Source organism: Hyperolius riggenbachi, chromosome 4 (genome assembly GCF_040937935.1).
Source record: "Hyperolius riggenbachi isolate aHypRig1 chromosome 4, aHypRig1.pri, whole genome shotgun sequence".
NCBI classification, from domain to species: Eukaryota; Metazoa; Chordata; class Amphibia; order Anura; family Hyperoliidae; genus Hyperolius; species Hyperolius riggenbachi.
The window spans coordinates 308,143,286-308,157,232 of record NC_090649.1 but is presented as its reverse complement, the minus strand read 5'-3'; the positions used below and the strand labels follow the sequence as shown (position 1 = coordinate 308,157,232).

General features: G+C 39.7%; 1 protein-coding gene across 8 annotated transcripts in view; it reads left to right on the top strand.

The window, feature by feature from the left end:
* MAP7 (microtubule associated protein 7) overlaps positions 1 to 13,947 on the top strand; it is a 215,673-nt gene that overhangs the window by 175,906 nt on the left and 25,820 nt on the right. For 6 of the 8 annotated variants that reach the window (XM_068231650.1, XM_068231645.1, XM_068231647.1 and 3 more), the window contains 4 exons: positions 2,764 to 2,877; positions 7,187 to 7,332; positions 8,803 to 8,927; positions 12,890 to 13,158. In XM_068231650.1, coding sequence (XP_068087751.1) covers positions 2,764 to 2,877; positions 7,187 to 7,332; positions 8,803 to 8,927; positions 12,890 to 13,158 — 654 coding nt within the window. The remainder of the gene's footprint in view (positions 1 to 2,763; positions 2,878 to 7,186; positions 7,333 to 8,802; positions 8,928 to 12,889; positions 13,159 to 13,947) is intronic. The other 2 variants (XM_068231646.1, XM_068231653.1) reach the window with 1 other exon arrangement.

Here is a 13,947-nt window from a genome sequence, read left to right as displayed (position 1 = left end):
TATAGTAGGGGATGCTGTGTAAACCAGCACTAAATTGAAGATCAGATTAATAAGAAGCACATTAATAAAAAGCAAAAGAAAAGAGGGGCAGTATAAAAAGCCAAGTGTAATAAGGGGTAGTATAATAAAGAATACGGTTATAGGGGAGCACTATAATTGTGGAGTCAAGAAACACCAACATGCACTAATATAATTTGAAGCACTCGAAGGAAGAGACCTGGAATGGGGCTACACAAGAAGGTTGTTGCAATGAACATTCATAGCCATTTTTACAGAGCATGCATCCTGTATAACAAATCCCCGCTGCTCCTGTTAATGCAGGGGTTCCTTGAGATCCAAAAATTATTTGAAGGGCTCCTCCAGTGTAAAAAAGGCTGAGAAAGGCTGGTGTAGAGGTGAGGACTGGTGTGTAGTGATGAGGAACCTGACTTGCATGCCTGAAAATCTAGCACAGTTTGGAAATCGTACAAGGCTGAAAGTTGCTCCTACTGTTGGACTTTTTAGGGTCTGAGCTAAACTCCTCAAATAGACTTGTTTGAATAAATGAAGTAGTTTTGAGTTTATACGTTCTTGTGACATAATTTTAATGTGAGTTCTTTTGTGCAAAAATATTAACATGGAATGAAAGTTTAATTTACTTGTACAGAAAAGTCAGGTGGAACCTTTCTCTCACGTTTTAGTGTACAAGTTGGAGGAACTGATCCCCCAGGCTGCATTCTGAGGAATATAATCCTTGTGTTTTCTGTTCCTCAAAACAAGCTTAGGGCAGAAACACACTGCAAAGCACTTTTGATCAGTTTTAGTTTTTATAAACACGCTCTCATTGACTTGGATTAAAATTGTGATAAAATCACAGTAAAGTTGCCCCACAATCACAATTTTTCAAAAATTAGTCTGTTCACTCTTATTTTGTCCACAGATTTCTACTTAAGTATAATTGTATGTCAGCAATGTAACAATAAACGCACATTAATGCACACTACACCGAAAATATTTTATTATGCGAGTCCTGTTAGTCCTCTGGATCTCTGTGGCTGGTAATCCAGTTGCGAATAAAGCCTGCTTCCCAGCATAGGATCTGTTGGGACTCTGTTTTACTATAGAATGGGCCAGAATGGGATTGTGTGTATGGGTGTTTAATATCTAGTTTGACATTTCTACCTTGAAACCTAGGGCAGCCTGCACATGGTTGTAAACTGGCTAACAAAATTTAAAATTGCCATTACAAACAAATACAATTTGTTTTTTAATACATAGTTATGCATTGGTTTACCATATGTTTGTTAGAATAGTAGAAATATTTGCAGTACAATGTAATAATGGCACCAGTTACAAAGGTCTCCTCATTCACATCAATGTAAATCTTTTTTTCTAATTGTGCCAAGTGTATAAAAGGGTGCCATGTAAATATAAAACTAGATCGCTTGTTATCTTTAACTTTCATTTCCATACCAACTTTATCGATTACAACGCATTATTTAACAAATAATTTTCTAAAACTGTTCCCTATGCTTCAGCCTTTTTCACCACACCAGTACAATACAATAACATTTGTAAATCGCTTTTCTCCCATAGGACTCAAAGCGCATACAAGCAGCTTCCGTGATTCTCAGATATGTTACAAATTACAGCTATTATTAGAGCTATGACTAAGGACCCAGTGGGGTCAAAAAGGCGTCGGCTTGCATGCTGCCATACTTTTTGTTAATTTTTCTACTGATGATTTCATAAACTAATATATATTTTTATCGTATGGAAGGATTGCAGAGGTTTTTGTTTACTTATGTTTCAAATTCTAGTTTTTCAATAAACTTACATACTTATATTTTAGGTTTATTTTTATTTTTAGGGTTTTTTTTTGTTTTTTTTTAATTCTGTTACATAAAAACTATAAAAAAAATCATATACAAATTTATATTAAGGAAACCAAATGGGATTAGGGTTGGTTAAGCACCACCGGGGCAGTTAAGGATAGGTACCACTTGGGGAGGAGGGAGTTAAGGTAAGGCGCATCAGTGGGGTTAAGGTAGGCACCAACAGGGGAGGGTTCTGTGTGAGAGTAGGGAGATGTTGGGTCATAGTAAAATATTTAGAACGTATTAAAGATATTTTACTTTATGAATGAAGTAGTACAATACTGGTAAATTAAACAATATTTTATCACTTTTACTGGTGCCTATTTTACTAAACGTAAAAATAGAGGTGACAGTGGGGAATAGTAAAATCAGTATTATAAACTATATTTTACGGCATATCCTGGCACCCATTTTACTAAACCATAACTTTAATATCGTTAATATATGGCGCCCTTTTTAACTGGAGCCTTTATTAGAATTGGCTATCACTAATGGAAACCCATTTCTACCAAACTGTCAACACAAGAAGATATGTTGAGGAAGTCCTTTAGATATATTTGTGTTTTTTTGCATTGAATTAATTGTGCTTGTTAGCTTGTAGCAGTTATCTTACTGCCTTGAGTGCATTATTGGCTAACTAAAACTGTGCAAAAGTGTAAAGCTGAATAAATATCAGGTCACATCTTGTAGGTCTGGATCCTCCAGGGATGGTGTTCAGGTCCCAGTGAAATAGCGTTACACTTGCTAACAGATTATTTTAGTGATTGCTTTGACAAAGACAGTAACATCACCTAATTAAGACACTCAAGTTCTTGCATGAATTTAGGTCGTAATTAAGTGGTTTTCTTTGTGTAATATTTTTAACCTTGATCCTGCTTGAATCTAAAATTGGATTTGTGACAACTAGGTCGTCGACCACAGCTCAGTCCATGGGAGACCAATGTGGTGTCGAGGCTCCTGACACCCACACACTCATACTTGGCCAGAAGTAAAAGCACAGCCGCTCTTTCTGGAGATGCAGGTACATTGTTGGACAAATGGTTTTGTGCTTCAAATTTTCTTTTGTAGGAGTTTAAGTGCTAATACTACATCATAGAACTGTAAGTATGTAGTAGTTTAGTTTAAGTTTTTGCGCATGCAGCATGGTTTTGTTACAGCTGTGTTATCTGTATTACTTTCCTTTTGGCACATTCTTTTAAAGGAACCCGAGCTGAGCGACATGGAGGCTGTCATATTTGTTTCCTTTTAAACAATAACCGCCCATATGCAATTAACATTTTCTCCTGATTAATCGCCTAGATGATATTTTTACATTATAAATAAAATGCATTTTAAGCCACCAGCAAGCAAGAAAATACTTTTAATATTTAAGAGACGTTTTCACCTACTTTTTGATACTTTTTCAATTGCAAAGTGTGGAAAAGTTATTTTAAGTTATTTTAACTCCATTTTTCTCCACCAGCTTATGGCTGGTGTGCGCATGGTGCATATGGATGTATTTCCGTAGCTCCCTTGGTGGATTAGTTTGATGCACTCTTTGTCCCAAAAGAGGACGGCAAGGATATGTACTAATGTGCTCCTGATCTTTAGATGGCTTTGACACACTGAATGCTTGCATGTATGTCCTGTGGGTAACAGCGTTAAGACGCAAACTTAAAAGGGAAACTACTAAACTCTACATGGTATATGTGACTGCGCAAGAGACTTTATTCTTGTAACCAAGGCCCCAGCTTTTAACTTAGCTGTAGGGATAGTGTTAGTTCCTGCATGATTGTTCTGCATGGATGAATTTGCATGCGAGTCCTACACCTGAAACAAGCATGCAGCTAATCTTGTCAGAAAAGATCTGCATGCTTGTTCAGGGTCCATGGCTAAAAGTATTATAGGCAGAGGATTAGCAGGACAGCCAGGCAATGTGCATTATTTAAAAGAGAATAAATGTCAGCCTCCCTATGTCTCTCACCCCGGGTTCCCGTTAAGACAAACCTATATACAGTTTGATTTTCTTTCTCCTGTAAACCATGTTTGCTAATTGCACAACCTTTAAAATGACCCTGTAGTGAGTCTATGTATACAAATCCACAATTATAACCTGAAATGAGTGCACAGTTGCTGTTTCTTACCTTGATGGTCTTTCCTTCCTGCTATACAGGTGCTTTAAAAATGCTCTGCTATTGCATATACGGTAGCTATATCATTGTGTAGTTTAGCCCAGGTTGAGTGCTGCTGTCTTCTATGTGACCCTCATGTTGTCAACTCTGCTATAGAAGCCAGCACAAGTCCTCAGAGCAGAGGGCCTCAGATGTGAGCACATGAGACAAGCTGGGTTGAGCTACAGTGTTGCTGCAATTTTTATGATATGCATGGGTCATTCAAAAGGTCACTGTAGAATTTTTTGTTTTCCTAGATAACTTATGCTGGCAGCACATGGTTACATTTAAATGCAAATATCTTGATTAAGTTTGAAACAGTTCAGTTGTTTTTAAATTGATCAGTTTTGATTAACCTAAATACCATTTTTTTAACTTTCTCTTTTGATAAAATGTATCTGATTGAAAATGATTGCAATTTTGGATTTAAGGCTGTGTGGCCATAATGCTCCAACATTTTCCATAGCCACACAATGGTTTATTTACTCAGGAAAAAAATACAAACCCTACGGTTTCAAGCATGTATTATACAAGTGTTAAAAGAAAAAAAAAGTGACTTGTGTATGTATTTGCTGTGCTTCCCTTTTGCCTGCTTTGCACTTTACTGCTCTTCTTATAGTGAATGGGTTGCTACATCCTTCTTTTCTTCTTTACTTCAAGGTTAATGGGGGTGAAGTCTTCCTAATTGGCCTAATAGTGGTGTATTGTTTTAGGTGAACATTGATTGGGTTAAAAAGCCGCCTATAGGAACTTTCATGGACTCTCCAGCTGCATCTACTGATGCTCTATTCTCTAATTTTCTTTCATTATGAAGACCATAATTGGAAGATAACTCATTTTTTATTATAGTTATGTAATTGCTTAGCAGAAAGAAAATCCTGCATTTCCTTGTTACCAGACACCCAATAGATACAGTGGGCTGCGAAAGTTTGGGCAACCTTGTTAATCCTCATGATTTTCCTGCATAAATTGTTGGTTGTTACGATAAAAAATGTCAGTTAAATATATCATACTAGTTGACCTAAGCCCGTTTAAAAACAGGCTCTAGGTCTCTTCACGTGCCACCGCTGCCAGTCAGTGCGTGCGCACCAGCAACCGCCACTCGCGCACACCCGCCCTGCTCCCTGACCCGTCCTGCTGTCCCAACGGTTCACTGTACTGCGCACATGCGCAGTACAAAAAACCACGGACACGCAGACTGGGAAAGAGGATGACTCGGGGACAGTTAGGTTTTATTGTATAGGATAGGAGACACACACAGTGATAGTTGAGAAGTGAAATGAGGTTTATTGGATTTACAGAAAGTGTGCAACAATTGTGTAAACAAAATTAGGCAGGTGCATAAATTTGGGCACCACAAAAAAGAAATGAAATCAATATTTAGTAGATCCTCCTTTTGCAGAAATTACAGCCTCTAAACACTTCCCGAAGATTCCAATGAGAGTCTGGGTTCTGGTTAAAGGTATTTTGGACCATTCCTCTTTACATAACATCTCTAGTTCATCCAGGTTTGTTGGCTTCCGAGCATGGACAGCTCTCTTTAACTCACTCCACATATTTTCAATTATATTCAGGTCTGGGGACTGAGATGGCCATTCCAGAATGTTGTACTTGTTCCTCTGCATGAATGCCTTAGTGGATTTTGAGCATTGTTTAGGGTCGTTTTCTTGTTGAAAGATCCAGCCCCAGTGCAGCTTCAGCTTTGTCACTGATACCTGGACATTGGTCTCCAGAATCTGTTGATACTGAGTGGAATCCATGCGTCCCTCAACTTTGACAAGATTCTCAGTCCCTGCACTGGCCATACAGCCCCACAGCATGATGGAACCACCACCATATCTGCATCACTTTCGCATACAGCCTCGCCTTGTGTAAAGTGTGCAGAATGGTTGAACAATGTACGTGACTCCATCTGCAGCAAGATGATGTTGTATGTCTTTGGCGCTGGTCTGTGGGTTGACTCTGACTGTTCTCGCCATTTGTCGCTTCTGTTTATTCGAGATTTTTCTTGGTCTGCCACTTCGAGCCTTAACTTGAACTGAACCTGTGATCTTCCATTTCCTCAATATGTGCCTAACTGTGGAAACAGACAGCTGAAATCTCTGAGACAGCTTTCTGTATCCTTCCCCTAAACCATGATGGTGAACAATCTTTGTCTTCAGGTCATTTGAGAGTTGTTTTGAGACCCCCATGTTGCTACTCTTCAGAGAAAATTAAGAGGAGGGATACTTACAATTGACCCCCTTAACCACTTCACAACTGAGGGGTTTTACCCCTTGAGCACCAGAGCAATTTTCACCGTTCAGCGCTCCTTCCATTCATTCGTCTATAACGTTATACAGGAAAATCATGACAATTAACAAGGTTGCCCGAACTTTCGCATCCCACTGTAGATTGTTTGTGGTACAACCTGCTAAAATTCACCTAAGATCGAAAAATCTGATTTGGGGTGGCCATACACAATTCATTTTTTATGGGGTTCAACCAGAGAAATCTGCTTTCCTCAAAAAAAAATTTCAACCCAAAAAAATAGATCAATCAATGGTATGTGCATTGCCAACTTTTTAGAAGGGGGGGGGGGGGGGAGATTAAGATTATGGGAATGGATTTGTGAACTTTGGATTCCTTCTGCAATTAAGAGTTTATAGTTTATAATCAGGAAATGAATCGCATAACCATCACTGGTAAATGCGGCCAGTTGCGCTTTGTGGAAAGCATGAGTGAAAAAAGACGTAGAACATTCAGAATCATGAAAGGCTTCATGTATGAAGTGACTGGCTGTAGAACTGTTTCTGCTTTTCTCTTAGAAATCCGTTAGCTTCTTGTTTCCCTGTTGGTAGAGTGGTTAAAACATAAGCGAAGATCACAGATAAGTTCTTATAGAAATCAAAAATGTTCTACTTAGACACTTCATACATGGGCCAGAAATCGAGTAGTGTTTATGGCTGCCTACTTGGCATGTTTAGTGGCACTAGTGATCTTTCACCGATTTTTAGTCAACCTATTTAGTTTATAAGCTGCAGTGATGGTTCTGGCTCTGAATAATTGTACCATCGATGTTAACAGGCTCCTTCTGTTTCTTCCTTCCTCCTTTCTTTTCTTTCTGTTGCCTCGCTGCTCCCTGCTTTGATCATTCTCATTGTGCACATCTCCATCTGTGATTTCTTAAAAACACCCTAGTTATCCCCATTTGTCCTCGTTCAGCATCTTGCAGTCCCATAACCCCTCAGACATACAAGACTCCAGCAAATAAACTCAAGTCTTCCCTCACAACATCAGAGGCTATAGCTAGGCGGAGAACAACACACTTAACAGGCTTTGGCAGTGTAAGTATATAAAAATGATATGATTTACAGTAGATATTTTTAAAGGAAATGTTACATGCCAAGTTTAGTAATGCAAATTACTAAATACAGTATGTTAATTTTGGACATATATTGTTGTATTTTATTATGACAAAGTTTAACTTCATGTTTCTGAAAACAAGTGTCTAATTTATGAATCAATCTTATGGCATGCTATATCTCTGCACTAGTGTTCTGTTTCAGTATGATTCTACATAAATGAATACCATGGGTAGTTTTGGAGCAGCATCTGCTACCATTCATATTTTTCTTTTCTTGGGAAAGACCATGCTTATTTTACCTAGACAATGGCAAACTGCATGTGCACATATTACAACAGCATTGCTGCTGTATTAAGAGATTAAAGGAAACCTGAGAAAAGGAAAGATTTTATACTTACCCAGGGCTTCCTCCAGCCCCATTATCCATGCACACCCAATTGACCACTTCGGCCAGAGATTTCCCAGCATGTCCTTATCGATATCTTCGATCATTTTTACACGAAATTGGTTGTGTCAATCAATCAGGCATGCTTTTTGCAGCGATTTTCATCCAATTCGATAATAAAATTGGATGGTTGATTGGCCACAATATCGACAGATGTAAAAAAATAGGAAAACAGTACATTTAACTTTGTATGCAGGGATGAGCTCCAGATAAAATTTAGATGAAATCCGAATGAGTTTCATTCAGATTTCATCCTCTAATTACTACACCTGAGCGGGTGTGTGTGTGTGTGGGGGGGGGGGTTTAAACTTACCCAGTAGCCTTCTTCTTTAACCTATCCCATGGCACGATCCAAGCCGTGTCATGTGACTACTGCGCTTCCTCCATCAACCCGTTCGTGTTTGTAGTCATGCGGCCGCAGCGTGGTACGGGTTAAAGGAGAAGGCTGCTGAGTATGTTTAACTCCCTGCACACACCCGCTCAGGTGCAGTAATTAGAGGATGAAAGCCGAATGAAACTCATTCGGATTTTATCCGGAGCTCATCCCTGTTTATATGGATGAGCAAATGCTGCTGCTAACTAAAGAGCTAAAAAGTCTGAATGTTCATTTTTGTTGGCAACTCAGTAATTGAGATTGCACACTGAAATGGCTGCTGCACAGACTTGAAATTAAAAATAAGAATGAGTCTGCAGGGAGGTTCTATACATTATTGTTGCTACACATACAATTATCTCATAGGTTTTAAAAGTGCCCCAAATGAAGTGAATGAAAGGATGCACAGAGGACACTGAAGGCATGGGAACAGAGGTGACACCGGGGACAGAGATGGCACAGTGTTTTGACTTTTGGCCAGATTTAGGTGAACGTACCTACAGCGCCTCTTTTGTTTAACTGGGTATTACCTGTAATTTAAACATTGAAAAGCAATACAAAAAATTGTATAGTGTGAGGCCCCTTTCACACAGACACTTAAAACTTATGATGTTATTTTTTTCATTATTTAGGGAGAGAAGAAAGAAAAACGTGAGGATGAAAAGGAAAGTAGATTTTTAACACCTAATTCCATTATCAGGAGAGGCAAGTCTCCTAGTATCCCCAGAGCAAAATCATCAACAGCTCTTGCTGGAAGGTAAGTGGGGATGGGTTTTGATATTCAGCATGGCAGTGAGAGCTGCTACAATAAGGCATCTCCAGTGTTAAAAATATAACTGCATAAAAGATAAAATTATATATACTCTCCTTAATATTGTTGCGGAAACACAGGCTGAGATTCAGCTTGCATTTATTAAAGGGAGTCTAAAGCCAAATCTTAAAAAAAAAAGATAATTGCCTAAGGAGGGTGAAAGCTCTGGGTCTTATAGAGCCCTCCCTCTCCTCGTCATGTTGTTCCTGCAATGGCTCCCACGTTAGACTACTATCTTCCGCTGCGGGTGGGCTTCGGGAGCACACAGGCTCCAGAAGACAAGCTGCTTCATACTGTGCACACGTGAGTGCTCTTGCTCGCATGCGCAGTACAGAGCCGCCTGTCTTCTGGAGCACTTGGCCTCCCACAGCAGGAGATTTAAACAGAGGTGCCTGCAGGGGAATGAGGGAATGAGGAGGGGAATGTGAAGGCCATATAGGACCCAGAGCCTTCCCTCTCCTAAGGTAAGTATCTTTTTTTTTTCCCCTAGTATTTGGCTTCAGATTCACTTGAGGACTGCAGTGTTAAACTCCCCCCCCCCCCCCCCCCCCCCCCCTAAAAACCAGGCCATTTTTACTTGAAAAAGGCCACTGCAGCTTTAAGGCCTCGCTGCAGGGCCACACAACTCGGCACACAAGTGATTCTCCTCCCCCCCCCCCCTTTTTTCCCCACCAACAGAGCTTTCTGTTGGTGGGGTCTGATTTACTCTTGCAGAAATTGACTGAATGGATAGTCTGGGAATACACAGGAAGACCCTGATAGCGGCATGCTATAGCAATGATTATTACATTATTAAATTAGAAGATACAATTTCTTCAATAGAGGAAAGGGAAGAGGGCTTAAAAATAAAACACGCAGATATAACTGATCGTTAGGGTAATCCCAGAATCATTCACATTATTATTGATTTATAAAGCGCCAACCTATTCTTGTTTTTGATGGGCCATTCAAGAAATGTGCTCTTCAATGTGAACCTGATCAGTTATGCACAAAGCTCTTAGAGAAAAACTAGATACATTTTTCCAGGTATTTAACCCTTTGTATGTATGACTTCCATGCAAACAAAGCTATCTTGATGGTGGCACGAGTAAGAGAGCGCCAAGGCTTTGTTCCAGAAATTTACCAATATTTGTCTACAATTACATTACAAAAGAGAGGAATGATGTGCTATATAATGGAGGTACTTTGGGCAAAAGGAATGCATAGCAAGTGGAGTTTTCTATTTAGACTGGTGAGTCTGGCGAACAAGAAACTGCTGAGCATAAAGATTTCAGCAGAAGGCAGTAGACTGCTCTCGTGTTTGGTGTCCACATCCAGCCAGCATGCTTCAACAGCAGAGTACTGATCCCCTTAGAAACGCCTTACAGTCGAGGTTGTACCTGGAAGGAAACATCTTATTGTGCTCAACTTCCATTAAATGTATTGATCCTTTTGTAGTAAAGAGGATTGCTGAAGGGACGGAAGAAGTGTGAACCATGCCTAACAGAAGAATTTGAGCAGTTTTATCGTAATCTTTGTGGAGGGAACAAGACCCCAAAATATGATGAGAAGCAGGCATTATAGTTTTTGAAAAGGGCAGGATTCCTTAATAGCTCTTGTTGGCGTAGAATAAACTGCGGAAGTTAGTACACTTTAAAAATCTGCCAACGCTCCAAACCTGCCCCGTTCACAAATGTATGAATAAATAGAGCATACTTACGGTACATCCTTATTTCTGGCCATTCGGTGGGTATTAAAATTAGCAACAGAGTGTTTAGAAAGCCTCATTGCCATATTTTATTGGAAGGGTGAGGAATCAGCAAATTGTGAGGACTATCATCCCAGATTAATAGATAATTGGTTTTAAATTTCTAAAAACAAATTAATTCAAGAAATTCCCCCTCTGTGTAATTAGCCCTACCCCACCCCTTTAACATATTAAGTGGCATGAGACTGGGGCTGCACCTTTCACTGCTATTGTTTGCAACCTTTATTGAACCTCTAGCAGCTAAACCTGAACAGTGAATAAATAATGCCCTTTGCAGAAGATATTTTACTAACCACAAAATAACCTAGAATACTCCTGCCATATTTAGCTGTTTTTTTTTGGATTCCATTATATTTTATGTCTTTCCTTCCACACAGGGCAGATTAAATAACTGGTGCAAAGTAACTAACAACAATTATGGCTCAATTCACTGAGGACTGTTTTGGGGGGAAAAAAAATATGCCAGTGAAATACTGCATTTGATATTTTACACTTTCCCCCCAAATTCACAAAAGTTTACACATGTGGTAATAGTTTGGTAATTTACAGAAAAATGTTGCTTCACATCACTAAGCCCTGCTCGTTAATGTCTCCCTAGCTGTAGAGTAGGCCAGGCAACAAGTTGTGACTCTTCTCTCTGTATGAGCCGTTCCTTAGTCTGTTTTGGGAAGTACAAGGCTTCTTGCATCCCTTTAGGTGTACATGCACGCCACTAGAGGTTTTTCTTTTGTGTATCGGTATAGAGATCTGCACAGCTAAAGGGATACCAAAAGCCTTTTCCAATGTCTCCTCCTTCTGCACTTGTATTTTTTTTTTTTTTTTTTTTGTGATATCCCACCAGCCAGTACATCGGATCAAATAGGGTGAGTAGCAGGACCAGGATGCTTTCTGTTGGCTGTCTGCCTTGTCTTTCAGTTTTATCGCATGCTGATTGTTAGTTACCGGCAAGTCTAGTCTGGTCTTAAAATACTGAACATTTTACATGACCAAATTCTCTAATTTTGACATGTATTAAGGTACTTACCACACAAGTCAGTAATTTACCTCACTAGTCTGTAATTTTACTTTTCAGTACAGTTATGAATTTAGTGAATTAGTGCTTAAGATGTTTGGTAAAACATCCTGTTTTCTGCATTTCCGAATGCTGTAATGCTTAGTGATTTGACCCCTCAGTGTTGCTGTTCAAATCTGGGTTTCCTAAATTGGAAACCCAGATAATGCTGTCCGCAGCACTTCAGCAGCATTACTTGTGCAAAGAGTCGCAAAGCTGTGTTCCACATCGTGCATCCGGCTTGGAAGGAGGAAGCATCAGAGTCATTTGAAGTGCGACGTGGAATGCAGCTTCATGACTCTCTACACAAGTAATGGTGCTGAAGTGCTGCACATTATCTGGGTTTCTGAATTGGGAAACACAGATTTGAACAGCAACTCTATCAACAATACAGCTAGTGTTCAATTTTATAAACACCCACTTTCTTACTTTTAAATACATACAGATTTATTTTTAAGAAATTGGGGTAATGGGCAATGCAAAATAGTTTTCATTTAAAATATAAGCTATTTTGTGGTGTTCTAGTTCATAGTTAATGCTGTTTTAGTTTTTTGAATTACCACGTTTTACTGATCCTGTATTATTGGAATTTACAATTCTACTTTTTGTTTGGTAGGCATATTTCGAAGCAGTTCATTTAGATGTCCGTTACAGCAGACAGGTATTAGAGCACAATGTTAATTGTGGTTATATGGCGCTGTGACTGTGAGTTTGGTGCCGGATAATAGTGGCTACAGTTCCACTAGCTGATTGGCTATTAGTAGCTGATCGGCTAGTACCTCTGCTACTGTTTAGAGTTCATATTAGCTGATCGGCTAGTACTTCAGTTACTGCCTTGGTACTTTGAGCACCGGGGGGTTAGTCTTTGGTTTTAGGATGGGGGTTCGTGCTAGCCATTAGGAGCAAGGGTTATTTTTAGCACAGGGAATCGGGTAAGTCAGAAGGAAAATAATGGTAATATTACCATTATTTTCACTATTTGCATCACCTGACGCCCAATACAACAACCAGCGCCTTGATATGTCCTCCATATATCTCTGTGTGTTAAAGTATTATGAAAATATTGCAATTGAAGTAGTTTTAATGTATTTCTTAATGATTTTATTCTAGTTTCAGTCCTCAGCAAAAGTCATCGGTCACTTTGTCTAGTACATCAAAACCAGCGTCCTTCCCATCAAGCAGTTCTAAAGTAGGGACTACACCTCAGCGCCCTCCATCGCCTGGGAATGTCCGACCAGTCAAAAGAGAAGGCAAAAAAGAACAGTCTGTTGCTTCAGTTAAGGAAAACACAGAAGCTAAAGATCCCCTATCTACAGATGTGGAAAACACCAAAGAAAGGCCTAATTCTCTAGCTTCTGTAACAAGCGAGAGTGTACAAGGTACGTTTTTATCTCATCTTCCTTAGCTCTCTTTGTAGTGAAAGTTAGAGATTGTCCAGCAAGCTTGTGGTAAACCAGAACTCCTAGGCGTGTGTAAGGGGCTAAAAAGAGCCAGAAATCCCTCTTACTAAATACATTATGCAACACAGTAATTTGCCTTCTTAAAACAGAAAGGATTTGCAATTATTCTGTTTGGAGTGAGCATATGCGGTATCCCACAATGCATCACTGCTGAATATGCAAATCATCCCTCGTTGTCCCTGTATCCCAGAATCGCTGAAATACAATGGTGTGGCAGCTTGATAATTTTACAGAACCACACTAATCCAACATGCATACAGACTGTTTTGGACTGGTTGGTCTTCATCAGTATGGCTCTATGAGGTATTTCTGTTTTGTGGTATCTCGGAATGAGGAATTGTTGGTGGTGGAGTCTCGCAAGGTCTAGTATTCAGTCAAGTTCTCTTTAATTTATGAATGACCTAGTAGTGAATGGAATCAGGGCTGTGGAGTCGGTAAAGAAATCTGACTCCGACTCCTCAGTTTATGAAACCACTCCGACTCCTCGACTCCAAAATGACTCAGACTCCTCGACTCCAACTCCTTAGTCTAATACTTAACAGAGCTGTGGATTTTGTACAAAAATCAGCCGACTCCAACTCCTCAGTTTATGAAATCAACGACTCCGACGCCGGGTGCCCAAAGTTGCCCCCACTCCGACTCCTCAACTCCAACTCCGGGTGCCCAAAATTGCCCCCACTCCGACTCCTCAACTCCTACTCCGACTCC